The 16,391-nt window shown below is 43.1% G+C and overlaps 1 protein-coding gene across 4 annotated transcripts in view; it reads right to left on the bottom strand.

Moving 5' to 3' along the window:
- Nucleotides 1-16,391, bottom strand: part of MCOLN3 (mucolipin TRP cation channel 3) — a 60,946-nt gene that overhangs the window by 11,459 nt on the left and 33,096 nt on the right. The window contains exons 1-6 of one of the 4 annotated variants that reach the window (XM_082688206.1): nt 15,614-15,950; nt 12,081-12,310; nt 8,205-8,372; nt 3,784-3,937; nt 2,161-2,245; nt 1,984-2,080 (exon numbers count right to left, since the gene is read on the bottom strand). In XM_082688206.1, the coding sequence (XP_082544332.1) occupies nt 1,984-2,080; nt 2,161-2,245; nt 3,784-3,937; nt 8,205-8,372; nt 12,081-12,308 (732 nt within the window). In that variant the 5' untranslated portion in view covers nt 12,309-12,310; nt 15,614-15,950. The other 3 variants (XM_082688205.1, XM_082688207.1, XM_082688208.1) reach the window with 3 other exon arrangements.

The following is a 16,391-nucleotide window of genomic DNA, read 5'->3' on the forward strand; positions in this document are numbered from 1 at the left end:
GGGGTGAAAAGTACCATTTCATAATGAAGTAAAAGTTCCTCAAATGAACGCAAGAATCCTAGATGTTTGTACACCTAATAAAAAAAAACTTCAAAGTACATGATGCAAGAATATATTAACTTACTATGAATGAATGTTAATGTACCACTTTTACATTATAAATCCAAATTAGAGGCACACACAGGCAGTTTTCATAAATAGCTGTCACATAAATCAAATAACTGCTATAAACCAGATGCCGAGGAAGGCCTTTAAATATCTTGTACATATGAAGTATGATAGAGCAGATGTTTTGACAACAACTTTGTTAGGTAGGTGATCATTAATTCTCTTTTACAAATGAGAAAACTGGAACTGAAACCAATTAAGTAATTTGCTTAAAGTTACAAGATACTACCTGGTGAGCTGGAATTAAAATCTAGGCTTGCCTCATTCCAAAACCCCCGCATTTTCAATCAGGCATATACGGGCCCAGCTCCTGTTTACTTATAACCATAGGGTGGCACTAATTACATTTATTATTAAACCACCCTATAGGGCATCATTTGCACTATAGTTCTGCAAGACACACTACTAAATTTACAAGGTACAGACATAGCTTGGGTCAAATCAGCAATGACAGGAAAAATAGAGCATCCACATGCGGCTAACAGTCCAAGTTACTCTCACCACTGTATCGAGTCACGGGAAAGGGTCTACATTTTATACATGTTTCATTCTGCACATATTGATATCACCTACTATGTTCTTTGAGGGATGCAAAGATTAATAAACTGATTCCTGCCTTCAAGGAGCTTTCAGTCTAGCAGAATTGACGATAAAAGCCTAGAAAATCCTAAAACCAAAGAGAAGGTGGGTGAGTCCATACAAAATATAAAAACAAAAATAAAACCCTGTAGTTCAGAGCACAGACTGGGTTCCTAACTGGAACATCGCAGAGAGGGTCTGGGAAGATGGTGTTGGTTGAGCTGAGCCCTGAGGATTATAGAACTTCTGAAAAGTGCCATTTCTTAGTCTGAGAGTGAGGCAGGTGGTGGTAAGGGAGAGAAGGGAGAAGAGACAAAACTGTGGATAATCATTCAATTTTTTAAAAATCAAGTAATATTGCAAATTCATGACTTAGTATTAGGATCAAAATTTGTAGCCTAATACAAAAATAGTCTTATAGTATTAGTGCCCTTTCCTGTTAAATGATATGCATAATTATTAATTATACTCTATTCTGATCTTTGGAACTTCGACCTCTGAAGACTTGATTTCTCATAGCCAATTAGATGAATATCATGGACAGGGCTCTGGTGTTAAGTAACAGCAATCTGGACTGTGTGAAGGCAAGTTGTATCAAATGCTGTTCCACCTATGCCCCCATGCAGCATTGGATTGCTAACCTTGAGCCTCATAGGGTGAGGAGCTCACAGGGGAGGCATCTTGTGCTCTCTAGAGAGCGTTCAGAGCTCCATTTGTAACTGGAATAAAGAGAACAGAGATGTGGCAGGGTGGGCTGAACGGGGAGGAACCAGAGCATCCAGAGGCAGCCTAAGGAAGGCCCTGTGAGCAATAACACAAAGGCTGTACACATCTACACTGAAGAGCATCAGCAGCCAAACCCTTGGCAATGACCATAAGCAGACAGCCACAGACTGGTAAGAGCCAACTAGAGAGGACCTACAAGCCTCTGCCGCCTTTGTATTGAACACCTCCCCTGTGCCAGGCACTGGTCTGAGCACTAGAGACCCTGCACTGAACCAGGCAAGGTCTCTGCCCTCACAGGACTAACACTGAGGTACAGAGGACAGATAATTAAGAAGTAAACAAGTTATCATAACAAAGCAGAGCCAGCTATGCCAATGCTTCCCCTAGGCACAGGCAAATGGAAACATCCTGTATAGCTGATCATGCTTTAATACGGATAGGTGAAACATGTAACTAAATCAAACATTTTTCCCTTAGCCTGGGACCAAATTCAGCCCAGCCCACACTTACAGTCAGAGAAAAGTCATAACAGTCAGGGAGCTCATGATGACGAATGGTCTGCAAATTAATGGCCTTCAGTTTAAACTGCAGCTCCACTGTTAGGAGTCTAGGGAACAGAGGAGGCTTTAGTGCAGTGAAAACATACACACAGAGACACACAAAGTACATGCCCATCTGCTTCCTCACCTATGAAAGTCCAGAGTTAAGTTGAGTTTATTTTCTTCCAGTGTTCCCATGTGAAAAGGTTCATCTGGCTCTACAAAGAAACATTCTGCCATAGAAAGGGAAAAGAAAAAACCCAAAACACATTATGTTTATTGCCTAAAATAAATAAGTGAACGGTGTCTTGAAAGGATAATACATTTAAGACTAGATATTCAGATCTACTGCTCTTCTGAATTAAGATTTAAAAGCTAAACATCTATATTACTTGGTTACAATGAGTCATTTGTTTTTAAGGCACAAGTGGCTACATTTCTGGAGCGGGTGAAGGGTAGGAGACCTGAACTCTGTCTCAACAGTCTTCTATAGAATGCAATCTTCCTTCCTGCCTTTGTGAGCCTAAACTTTGAGTCCCTTCTCCCTCTTTTGTATCCTAAGCATAAGTGTGAAGTGCTTGCAGTACCTAAGATAAAATTTTCTAAATTTAAAGGATCTATTTTTTTAATTCTATTTTATTTTAAAATTAAAAAAAAAAATAAAGGAAGACAGCATTTTAAAAGATTCCACTAATCTGTATTGTAATCCTTTTACTATCCCTCTCCAAAAAACGTCCCAGTGACTATAGTTAAAAGTATCTGGATACTTAATTTTTAACTCAAAGATTTAAGTTAAGGTTTAAGTACACATTGTAAATAGACCTTTGCTAATAAGAATAAGCCACTCAAGGGCACCTGGGTGGTTTAGTTGGTTCAGTGACTGACTCTTGATTTCATCTCAGATCTTGATCTCAGCGTTGTGAGTTCAGACCCTGCACTGGGCTCCACTCTGGGCATGAAGACTACTTAAAAAAATAAATAAAAATAAAAATAAAAATATAATAATAATAAAAAGAAGAAGAAGAAGAAGAAGAAGGCGGCATTCTATTCTAACTCCTGGTTCTGGTTCTTCCCTGAATCCACCATCAAAGATACTAAGTAGAGAAGTGCAGTTGAGGGGAGGGAGTTTTATATGCATGATGAATTTGCAAGTACAACATTTTGTAAGGATAATGTAAGTTTATGTAACTGGCTTATCCAGCACAAGAGGAACTGGCATATAGAGGCTAATAATGTCATAGGGCTCAGAGCACAGAGAGCCTGGGTCAAAGTTCAGCACTGCTTCTTACTAGCTCCGTCTGGATGGTATCACTTAACTCTCTGAGCCATACTTTAGTCTTCTATAAAGTGAGGATAGCAATATATCTTCCCTTATTGGTTTGTTCTTGCTATTTTTGAAAAATCATGAGTTACAGTGAAGGGCCTCAGACAGTACCTGACACATAATAATTCCTACATAGTTTCTTACTGTGACCTAAGAGCACAGATCAAATGGACATTTTTAGAGATGAAATTACTGATTTTAAGGATAAATCAAGGAGTTTTTAAAAAAGGAAGCTCTAGGGGTGCCTGGGTGGGTCATGATCCCAGGGTCCTGGGATCGAGCCCCCGCATTGGGCTCTCTGCTCAGCAGGGAGCCTGCTTTCCTCTCTTTCTCTGCCTGCCTCTCTGCCTTCTTGTGATCTCTGTCTGTGAAATAAATAAATAAAATCTTTAACAAAAAAAAAAAAAAAAAAAAAAAAGGAAGCTCTAGTTTTTTGAAGAACCTCACCAGTTTCAATTTCTGGATCAATGTCAAAGGTATCATTTCCAGGACAGATGTTTCCTTGCCTGTAGAAGCGCTGACAGATTGCCATGGCAGACTGCTCCGTACCCTTCTTCTCGTAAGCGTGATTCCCAACCGAGGTATTGCGGAGCTGCAAGTACTTCATCCGAAAAGAGAAACAGAAAATGGGAACACCAGCCAGACAGAAATGAAGCCATGGTTCCCTGCCCACCCTGCCTGTGAAATGGGAGGTTCCAACCTGCTCTCTGGGCAGAGATATTCACGTTCACGTTCACACTGATATGCAGAGCACAGGACCTGCTACTGGGCGCCAGGACAGCAGCCAGCAGAAAGCATTCCCACATTAGAGTTCTGGGCTGCAGTCTCATTTCTGTGAGTGCGAACACGTCACAAATTTTCTGAGCTTCCAGTTCCTTGTCTACAAAATGAAAGACTTATACCGCATCAACTCTGCCGTCTTTCCTTCTTTAAAGATCTATATTCAGGAATTGATTTTTGCATTCAGTGTGAATACAAACTTTATGTCTGAACCATTTCCTATAAGGTCAGAGTTCTTCTTTGCCCCTGTAGTATAGAAGGGGGATACAACTGTTCCAAGCTAACTTGAAAACTTAAAAAAAAAAAAAAAAGTTTCATCTTTATCATTGCAAGAATACAGTTAATCACTTTCACAGCAATATTCCCTCATCCTAGGGAGTCCTATAAATAAAATAACATAATTTTACAAATGAGGATCTTATGGGACTATTGGGATAATCATCAACTTAAACCCTGCACGGACCTCTGTAAAAGAAAATAAAGTGCTTCAGAGCTTACCATGAGCAATGCTGTTCAGCACAATTAGCAATACAAAGATAGTGCTATGGTATCCATCTCTTGGAATTAATGATTTAGTGCGATGGACACAGAGATAGATAATTCTACCAAACAATGCATGTGAAACATGCTAAGTTAAATTAAATAAATCTTTTATAATCTGAGCCCATGGCACGGATGCTGAGCTGGGCCTTGTCCAGACCGCCAAGAGCATCATTTTACCAGATCTGATGCACGGTTCTCAGCTCTCATTTAACTTAGCCTGCCCATGGTGTCTGATGCAGCTGAGTGCTTTCCCTTGCACAGGATACGTCCTTTACTTGACTTCTAAGACATGGGCTCCTCACCTCAGTCTCCTTTGCTGAATCCTGCTCTTACCAACCTCTACATCTCTGAGTAACCTTGGATTCAACCCTCGACTTCTTCAGCTGCATTCCCTCTCAACCAGTACCCATGTTGAAACACAATCTGTACGCCGATACCTCCTAAATTTATAGCTCCTGACCTTTCCACTGAATTCCACACCTGGGGAGCAATCTGCCTGCCTGACACCTCTCCCTGGTGTTTAAGAGGTATCTTAAACACAAACGTGCAAACAGAAAAACCAGCTCCTTCCACAAAAATGCCCTTCTCAGTCAGTGACTCCATAAGCCACGCAGCCTCACAGGCCAAAACTTAGAGATGACCCTTTAGCCTCTTTCTCTCACACTCTACTTCTGGTCTGTCAGAAAGTCATACATTACTTTCAAATTATATCCCACAGTCCAGTCTCCATATGGAACTCACAGGACTGTTACAGGAGTAAGTGAATTATTGCATGTAATGCCTTAGGATAGTAATACCCAAAACACAAACCATTCTATGCTCTGTTCATTCCCTCCCTTCTCCCTGAAGGGCTCCTCCCTGAGACGGCTGCCTCTCCACACTCCGGTCTGCCCTGTCACCTGTCATTTGTCAGCGAGGTCTCTCCTGACCACCTCCATTCATTCCAGTCATTCACTCTGCCTGATGCTTCTTCTTCTTTTATTTTTATTTTTATGTACATTTGTATACTTATGTATACTTATAACCAAGTGACAAATGTATTCTTATTTACTTAATGCTTATTTCTTCCTTTTAAAATATGACTACCTCAACTTTGTCCATTTGTTCACTGTAGTATCCAGGCAGCAAAAGCAGTATTTGAGGGGCACCACTGTGTTTCAGTTGGTTGAGGATCTAACTCTTAATTTCAGCTCAGGTCATGATCTAGGGGTCCTGGAACTAAGCCTTGCTTTAGGTTCCCTGTTTGGTAAAGAGTCTGCTTGTCTCCCTCTCCCTCTGCCCCTCCCCTGCTCACACTTTCTCTCTCCCTCTCTCTCAAATAAATAAATAAACCTTAAAAAGAAAAAAAAAAACAGTATCTGATACACAACAGATATTAACTATTTGAAGGAATAAATATTAGCCTTTGCTAATATATACTAGCAATTAATGTAATATAATTACATTATTTTACAGTCTCTCACCTACTGAAAGCCCTCCCATGGCTTGCAGTGTCTCTCAGAATAAATTTTAAGCTTATTTCCAGGGTCTATAAAGCCCTGAGAGACCAGACCTAACCCAGCCATACTCACCCCCTTCATACTTCCTCAAACATACTGAATGTTTTCTGGCTTCAAGAGTCTTTGTTGTTGTCACTCTCTCAGCCTGAAATATTCTTCCCTAGACTTCAAGTCCTCAGAGAGGCCTTTTTGGACCACGCTGAGGCAACTGTTAATGCTCTCAGGCTATTTAACTTTACTTCACAGAAATCATCACTATCTGAAACCAAATGATTTTGGTTAAACTTATTAAAATCCATCTCCTCCATTAGAATGTAAATTCCACAGGGCAAGGAACTTATCAAGGCCACTGCTCTAACCCCAGCACTTAAAGCAGTGGTAGGCATAAAGTAGGTACTCAAATATTTGTCAAAATTAAGATAAGGTAAAAAATTAAAATGCAATTGTTGGTCTTCATTACTAGAGCTAATCTAGTCACAGTGAGATGCTAAACTGCTGGGATAGGATATGTAATTACAGCACTAAGCTCTCTGTTAGCACTGGGTCTGGGGAAAGGGGCCAGAAAACTATGGTAATAAAAGGAAGCTGTATAAGTTGTTAAGTAGTTTTACGTCCTACATGTAGGGGGCAAATAGGATAGCAGTGGAGATATTTGGCTTTGAGGTTTTTCTTTTCTATTGAAGGAAATAAGTGTATTAAGCCTTGCTAAAGCTATTCTGAGCCAAACTGGTAGTTTTATATTAGAGGTAGGAGGGTGTAAAAGGTAAACTGTCCATTAAATGAAAAGATCTTGAGTGTGGTAAGGTCCCAAAGTAGACCAGTGTGCCTGCAATGGTGTGTGAAGGAAGGTAAAGCTGGAAAGACAGGCAGGGATCATGAGGTAGAGTCATACAAGTATGGGGTCCTATAGCCCTTCTGAGTGCCTAGTATTTGTGAAGCAATCCTCACAGGACTTGCCTAAAGATCTGAGCCTCCTGACGAACAGAAACTCATGTGTCTTGAACTTAGTAGGATCTTGAAACAGAAGATCCAAGGCTCAGGGATGCAGGTAACCTGCTAACATTATGAGAAATGCTCCAGCCAAACTTCCTTACTGTCTTAAGAAGATGTGGAGGTCTGTGTAAGAGCTGGATGGTCAGGAGCAAGTGGAAGGACTATGTCTAACTAAAGGACAGCCCTGGAGCTTGAGTCAGAGGACTCTGGGACAGGAATGAGGTATGTGGGACTAGGGCCAGAAGGCAGGTGACCTATGGAACGGACCAATGGGGCCCCCAAGTGGCTGTGGCCTCTGCGGGCTTTAATCAGGCTGGGCATCTGTCCTCCCTTGCCTCTGCAGCTCTACCTTGACAGAGGAATCCTTCACACAGACCCATGATTCTGTTTACTAACTTACACAGCTTACTTCCTTCACTGTACATTTCTGGTCAATTTCACAATCCAAGTGTTAACAGAAAGCCTTGGTGCCATAAATACATATGTCATCTTAGCAATTTACTACCTCACTGTACATAGATGACCTCTAGATAATGAAGAACCATAACTGCACTATCAGAATTTTTACTGTTTTTGGACAGTTAATCAAGGTTACAATAAAATCATTGTCATGTCTGACATAAAGACCTTACTTATTTTTTAAATGAATGTTCAGGTTTCAGTGGCTATATATGCTCTCCAGAGTTAATCTCATTATTTGTTAAGGGCCCCTGAGCCTATAAACTCTGAAGACTTAATGACTACTTACAACCAGGTCCATGGTTAATTTTAAATCTTTGAGTAACTCGTGCCAACCCCTAGCTCTGATTCTTTTAATTAAGTCTTTAAAGTTTCTGTCTCTCTGTTATTAAACAAAACCTTTTCTCAATTTCTAGCTTCATGGAAGTTTGATGTCATTTTGTTTTTTTTTTTTAAATTTTAAAATGGTTTTGTACATATCATCACAGAAATGTACACCCTTCTGCAGTGGAATGTTGGTTTCTGTTATGTACATTGCTAGTAGTTTTCCAGTCTGTTCTTTCTCCCATGTAAGAACACACATACTTGATTTACCTGGTTCACTGCAAAGATGATCTGATGGTATACGTCATTTTGTGTGTACACTGCGTACGTGTCATCCATTCGGTCCATATATCCTTTTAAGAAGAGGTGTTTGAATGCTATAGTGTTCTCTTCCTTGAAAGCTACAACCATCTGGTTACTTAGCCCAAAAAAGACCAGCTTAAAAGAAGAAAAGGAAAAGGGGTTGAAAAGCAATGAAATAAAAGGCCTCCGTTTAACAGTCAACTTAGCAATTCAAGTCTGAATATTAATTAATCCTAAGTTAAGATCTGGACAAAATTCAATAGAAATTAAACTTTTTGTATCTGTGAATTAATTTGGCCTTAAAGATAAAGTGGGCTTCCAGTTTTAAAATGAAAGAAAGTGGCTTTGCACATTTTCAAGTATGATCTTACTTATATCATTGCCCCCTCAACACCACTTTCAGGGAAGTCCTCCATTAGGAATTCAGAGAAGCAAGGTCACTCTGGCTAAAGAAATGGGAAGGATGGGACGTCTGGGTGGCTCAGTGGGTTAAGCAGCTGCCTTCGGCTCAGGTCATGATCCCAGCGTCCTGGGATGGAGTCCCACATCGGGCTCCTTGCTCGGCAGGGAGCCTGCTTCTCCCTCTGCCTCTGTCTGCCTGTGCTCACTCTCTTCCTCTCTCTCTCTCTCTCTAATAAATAAATAAAATCTTAAAAAAAAAAAAAAGAAATGGGAAGGTTTTCTTAAGAAAGAAATAATGATAGAAAACCCCTAAAGTATGCGCCTAACTTGGGTGGGGATACTTGAGGAGCACAGCTAAAAGGCTAAGAAGGTAGACTTGAACTTAGCACTTGGTGGTGGGAGGCTAGGATCCCAACACAATCCAACTGAAAGAACAGCAAGAAAAAAAAAATGTCCGCTGAAAAATTGGAGGCAGATGGTGCAGGGGCTTAAAAGGCAAGTACAAGATTTTTAAATGAGTTGTGCAGGACACCAAGGTTTTGAAGCAGGTGTACAATGCAATCTAAGAAGTGCCTTGGAGTGCCTGGGAGGCTCAGCAGGTTAAAACCTCTGCCTTTGGCTCCAGTCATGATCCCAGGGTCCTGGGATCAAGCTCTGCATTGGGCTCTCTGCTCAGCAGGGAGCCTGCTTCCCCCACCCCCACCCCCGCTCCACCCCCCGCCGCCGCACCCCCCACCCCTCCACCTGCCTCTCTGCCTACTTGTGATCTCTGTCTGTCAAATAAATAAAATCTTTAGGAAAAAAAAAGTAGTGCCTTAAAAAATCTAAACCTCCAATCAAACCACTATAGTTGTCAGTTTGCCAAAACTGTGACAATAAGACCAAAAATAAAAATATCCTTTCAACTGATTTCTAAATTAAAGAATATTAACATAATATAGCCTTACTATTCAGGCAGGACTGACCCCAGAGTTTTACATGAAACTCAGTTATTCATGCACAAAAAGTTGTTTAACTGCACTGCTGTCTTATTAACACAAGCTCTTTCAGTCATGCCTGAGACTTTAGTCCCGGCATCTCTTTCACCTCCTCTTCCCTCCAAAACCATCTCAATCTCTTGCTGTTTGCTCCTTTTGTTCCTCCCTCCCTCTCTCTCTCTCTCTCTCTTGCTCCCTCTCTCTCTGTCTTACACACACACACACACACACACACACACATACACACACATACACACACACACACACACACACACACACACATGCTGTTAAGTTTAGAACATACATTCCAATTTGGATCTCAGAGTGAAACAGGGTGTATTTTATATGGAAAAGGGAAACGACACTGAGCACCTATGTGCCATACCAGGAGTTTCCTCCATACCAATCCCACAGCACAGCTTCTTAAATACCCATTTTAAAGATGGGTACAAAAAGGCCCAGAGAAGTTAAATAATTTTTTCAAGTCACATCACTGCCAAGTGTGTAGTCAAAATCTGAACCCAAGTCTAACAGACTAAATGCAGGCTCTAGCCACCCTGTCAAGCTACACAAAGTACAGAGACTGACTGGGGGAAAACCTGAGCATGCAAATCTTTTCTTTTCTCACCTCTCCTTGTGATGTACACCCTGTACCCTACACATACCAGCAACCGCCAGCTAACTGGACTTCTGTTTCTGAAGAGCCTCTGTAAGCCAATTGTCCTCTTTAAATTGCAAGAAGAAAACAGCTTGATATTTACATCTGATGAAGCTGATGACTGAAAAGCCTCCAGAGAATTCCTAAGGACCAATTACCAATGAGTACCCCCCCTTGATGGCACTGAGCTGGGTCCCAAGGATATAATGCAGAAACAATGGTCCCTGCCCTCAAGGGTGTACCCATGGCAGACAGAAACTCCCTGTAACTCAGAAACTGCACCAGGCCTTGGGGAAAGGGGACATTTAGCAGGGTGCCTATCATTGGAGACATCTTTCATTTGAGCTGCAGACATAAAATCTCCAAATGAACAGAAAGTCCACCTTCTTTCTCCTGAAAAGAGGGAGGCTGTCACACAGTCACCCTGTTTTGCTCAGGTACAATGTCTTTATGTCATATTTGCTTGGTTGCTCTAATACAGATGAAGGAAACATCACAATTAAGAAAAACCCTTGGGGAAAACTGGGTGGCTCATGTGGTTGAGCAACAAACTCTTGGTCTCACCTCAGGTCATGACCTCAGGGTTGTGGGATTGAGCCCTCTGTCGGGCTTCATGCTTGGCAGTGAGTCTGCTTGAGATTCTCTCTCTCTTTCTCTTCTACTCTTCCTTTACTCACACACACACACTCTCTATTAACACTCTATCACACACTCTCTCAAATTAAAAAATGAATCGAAAAAAAGAAGAAGAAAATAAAAGAAAAATCTTCAGATGGGGTGCCTGGCTGACTCAGCCGAAGAGCATACGACTCTCTCGATCTCAGAGTTTTGAGTTCAAGTCCCACATTGGGTGTAGAGATTACTTAAAAATCAAATGTTAAAAAACAAAACAAAACAAAAAACCCCTCAGTTCCTTTTAGGAATGTACCTAAATGCCTTTTATATGCTTATTACTAAAAGGCTTAACATCTTAAACCATTGGTCACTTTTCCTCTTGACCACCCTAGGAAACAGAGGATAGTTAGATGAGATCCCTAAAAAATGTGGGAGTAATTAAGAACACGGGTCTTAGAGTAAAATCTGAGTTAATTTTCGGCTCCACTCTTATAGTTTCCTGACTATGACAGATTTTTTTTTACATTACTAAACCTCAATATTCTCATCTTTGAAATGGGGATAATTACTCTCACCAGTAGGAAAATATATCTTCACAAGAACAAATCATAATCAGTATATATAAAGAATTACAAAATACGGTTTCCCCCAAAAATGTCCACAGAAGTCAAGGAAATGAGATTCAAATTCTCTTAAAATGAAATCGCATATTTCACTACCTATGCCACTCTTTTTTAGTTAACTCCACTTTTTTCCCCTGTAGCGTTGTGAGAATCCAAGCACTTGCCTTAACAGAGAACCTTTGAAGTTTCTGAAGAGAGAGAAATTCCCAAGAATCTAGGAAGGAAAAGAATCCTCTGGTTGGGTAACAGCTAGTTTTCACAGCTGATTTAGAAACCTTCAGCTTCTCTATTACAGACCAAATATTAAAATTTTCTTTTCCTAAAAACTGATTCTATTATGTGACTAAAATTGTAATTTAATAAGAGATGAGAAGAGGGGAAAAAAGTAAGGGGAAAAAAAGACCTAAAGGCTTCATTCACAAATATTAAAGAGAAAGGTTTAAGATTGTGTGTTTCCTTATTTATTGTTCTCCCTTATACATACAGTTCAAAGACAGAAAAAAACCACTGTCCTTACTCCTCTGTTACTAAAAGAGGGCTCTTTAAACGCATGATTTGAGATGCTTACCTGTATAGTCACCACTGCAATTTTTAGAATTTGTATGGCAAGCTTCCATGGTTTTCTGCCCCGAGCCCAGAACTTCTCACAAGGATTCATGAAAAAAAATTTGAGTTTTCGCCTCATCTGGTCTTCTAACAGAAGCTCCTCAGAGGGCGATGTGTGCTGGTTAAAAGTGCAACGATTTTCCTCTTCATGAGAGCTGCAGCTACTTATAACAACCACAGGACTTGCCATCTCTGGGGAGAGGGGAAAAAAAGACTGTTTCCATCCTGTAACTAAAGGCACAAATCTATATTCTTTGTGATAGTTGGAGAGTTGAGGAAGCCCAAACAAAAGATCTGGTTTCAAATAAGCACCATTGTTCTAAACTGCACTTCAGGTGTAGAATGTGACATGTCATGTTTCTTTTTGAATCAAGTAGAATGTGACATATCATGTTTCTTTTTGTTTTAGTTACTAAGGAAATTTTCACCCAATTAAAAGTTACTGAATTCTTGGGCTGCTTCTATTAGTAAAGGGTTATATGTACATATATGCAGTAATGTATACACTCTCTGCCTCATTCGGTAACAGATATAATTAGAACAGGATGACCTGAAAGCTTATGCAAGTGTTTTAGAGGATAGGTGGACCCTGGAATTATATGCAAAATCTTATATACATGAAAATATGACCATTTTTCCTGCAGTGATACTTAAAGTTTCATCAGTTTATCAAAATAAGTTTAAAACCACTGACTTAAAGGTAGTGAAGTGTAGTGTAATGAGAACTAAGGCCGTGTTTGGTGCCTAACCCTGGTTCTACAACTTGACACCTCTGTAGCCCTAGGCTTCTCTGAGCCTGTCTTTTCTTCTGCAAAATGGTAATAACAATACCTATCCTCCTATAGGTTCTGAACACTTAAAAATGCAAAGAAAGCCCTGGTATAGGATCCAACACTGAGCAAGCAGCCTCACTCTCCCTACAGCCCCAGTAGCCAGGGGAGTTTCCTAAACAGGCAACAGGATTCTCAAGGGTCTGTGGAGGCTCAGGAAACTTACTGTTCAACAAAAGGGAACGCAGCAGCTCAATATAAGCCCAAATCCCAATGAGCTACATCACTTGTATTTGATTTTTACTGGAGGCCTTACATTTATGTAGTACATTTTGCTTTTCAGAGTATATCATATCTATTATTTCTTTTGTCTCTTTGGAAAGGATTGGGTTAGTTTTATTATCTTTGTAGCAACTTTTCCAAAATGACAAAGATGTCACTCCAGAAGTGGAGATTAACTTGGATTTTCACTCAGATTAATTAATATTATGGAAACCTGTTCAAAATAAAATACCCCAAATCACCTGGGAGAGTGGGGTGCATCCAGGTAGACTAGAAAGGCTGGTTCTGTAGTGATATTTTTTTATGGTGACTTCTACTCAGAAGTCAAGATGGGGATAGAGGAGAATCAGCCTATTATAAAACATCTAACAAGTCACTGTTTAGGTATCACCCTGCTTTTCCACCCATAGAATCCCATATTTAGTTCCAATTCAAACATTTTTAGCAAACCCAGCATCTCCAAGTAATTGATACTGGCTATAAAACTAGCTACAGGGAAAGTTTTTACAATATTGAAAAGATTAACAAGGATAGTGCTGAGTCAGTAAAGCATGAAACATATTTACAATGACATAAAAATAGCATATGCAGAATCTTCAAAATGAAATAATTATGATAGAACTCATTCAGGTATGGTTCTAATGTCTTAAAATGCCCGTCAAAGTATGAGTACAGAAACTCTTAGTTGAAGACATAAGGGAAAGAAAAAAGTTATTAATCCCTTAGGATTTTCACTTAAGAACATTTTATTTCCTTCTTCAAAAAAACCAGCATTTAAAGAGTCCTTATCTATGGGATGTAAAATGAAGGTGATTTTATGTTCATCAAAACTGGCCCATGAATACCAACAATAGCAATGAAGCTGGTAACAATAAAGCATGTTGGTGAATTACAGATTTGAAGACACATCAAGCCCTTTCTATTTCGATACAGGGAAAAGTAAACTTTATCCAAACAAGACAACACGCCCTGTAACAGTAACACACAGGAACAAAGAGAAAATGAGCCAGCCACAACTAATTTATTCAGCACATGGCATCAAGTTGTCTCGGAAGCAAGCATTTCATTCACAAGGACTGACCACTATACTTGCTGTGTTAGCTTTACCAAGTCACAAAAGCCCTTCTGGAGTGCACTTTATTTTATTTTAATTAAGAGATTTTATTTATTTATTTGTCAGAGAGAGAGAGAGAGAGAGAGAGCACAAGAGGGGGGAATGGCAGCCAGAGGAGGAAGAAGCAGGCCCCCGGCTGAGCAGGGAGCCAGTTGGGGGATCCTGATCTGAGAGGAAGGCAGGCGCTTAACCGACTGAGCCACCCAGGCGTCCCGGGGCTGCACGTTAAAATAAATAAATAAATAAATAAATAAATAAATAAATAAATAAATAATTTTAAAAAGCTGCACAGTGTCCAGACCCCCAGCGGCTGAAGGAGTGCCAAGCACGCTTCACACGCGGCGGGAGCCCGGTGCCACGCGCGGCAGGCGGAGATGCGGGTCTGGACAGTCCCTCCACAGTGTGAGGCGCGCTCTGAGGATCTACAAACTGACACACACAGGTTATTTATTGACGGTGACGAGAGGCTTAATTGGCCCGAGCAGCAGAAAGTTAGGGAAAACCGGGGAATATGTGTAAATAGAAAAACCTCATGGTTGATCAGGTAACACTACTTAATTTCTTCAGAAGCGCTTTCTCACTTCACCAGACACCGGACTCCTTTCCGTCTTTCCTTCTTTCCTTCCCCTCCCTCTCTCCTCGCTTCTGCGGCTTCGGCTTCGGGACCGACAGCGCCGAGCGCTGCGGCGGGTGCCGGGGGCAGGTGCAGCTCTCCCGAGAGCGCCGCGGGCCGCAGCGCGCCCCCTCCCCGGCCTCCGCGCCGCCAGCGACTTCGACGGCCCGGGCCGGCTGGAGGCCGCCCCCATTTCCATCCGCGCCCCCCGCCACGCCTCTAATAAAGTCCCCTGGAGTCTAGAGAGGCTGGCTGCGCGACTTCAGGAGCATCTCTGAGTCCCCGGCCGCCCCCCGCCTCGCCCCTCGCTTCGCCCCCCGCCCAGGTCTTCGGGGGCGGCTCTGCCGCAGGTGGCCTCCGGCTCCCGAGGTCCCTGCCCCAGGCTTCCCGTTGGGCGAACGGCCGGGCGGGGTTGCGCGACAGAGGTGCGGGCTGACCCCGGCTGCAGCGCCGACCCATCCCGGGGGCCCCAGCCAGTACCCCGGCCGCCACGAGCCGCCACTGACCTTGCGCGGGCGGCGGAGCGGACGCCGTGCCAAAACGCAGCAGCTCGCACCCTAGTCCCACCTGTGTCCCTTCCATGGCGCCGACGTCCGAGGGCCTGACCCTCCCGCTTTGTGTCTCCGACGGCTCGACACATCGCCGTCCCTCCCTGCACGCCGCGGGCGCCGCTCCCAAGACACCTGATGCTCGGGGAGGCGCCGGACTCGACTCACCTGCGGCTCCCGGGCAGCGGCCGCAGGGCTGCCAGGGAGTGGGGGTGAGGGGCGCCGGGTCTTCCCAGCGGCAGGGGGCGCGGCACCTCGGCCCCCAGCTCCGGAAGTCTCTGAGACTGGGCTCAACCCGGTCCAACCCGATCCCCGCGGCCGCGAGTTGCGGCCGGCGGCATCCTCCCCACTTCGGCCGCTTTGACTCGTGACCCGCTTCCCCTTTGCTCCCGCTCCTTTCCACGCCCTTCCTGGTAGACTTCCAGCCGGCCGGGGGAGCGAAGGAGGCCTGCGATAGAGCCCGGCGCTGTCCGAGTCTCCGGGCACCCCTTCACGCCCCTCCCTGTTCCCATGGGCGACCCGCAGAGCCCTACTCGGGTTTCTCCGGTGCTCAGGGGTGAAGCGCCGTGCAGTGCAAGTGCTAGGCTACGCGCTTCCGACCTCCGAGGGGCCACCCTTCCCGGCACAGGCCTGTCGCAGGTCGGGGGCGGATAGACGCGAGGATGGAGCCTGGAAGGAGCCTGGCTTCGGGGGAGTGTGCAGTCCTCTCTAGCAGCAGTCCTTCTGGTGTCTGCGTACAGGGGAAGTCAGCAAGTGTAGACTTGGCAAGCCTGAGTCCTGCGCGCCCTCCAGGCCTTCAGGCTTTACAGAAATCCTCTAGACCAGGTGCTGGGACAGAAAGCCCTGGAAAGCCTTAGGAGAAATGTGACCGGCTATACTTGAGGTAGTGACAAAGATTCTCTTTACTTGACCAAACATTAGCCAAGCCGCCAGACCTCCTAGGCTC

This window comes from Mustela nivalis, assembly GCF_964662115.1.
Source record: "Mustela nivalis genome assembly, chromosome: 10".
Taxonomy (NCBI): Eukaryota; Metazoa; Chordata; class Mammalia; order Carnivora; family Mustelidae; genus Mustela; species Mustela nivalis.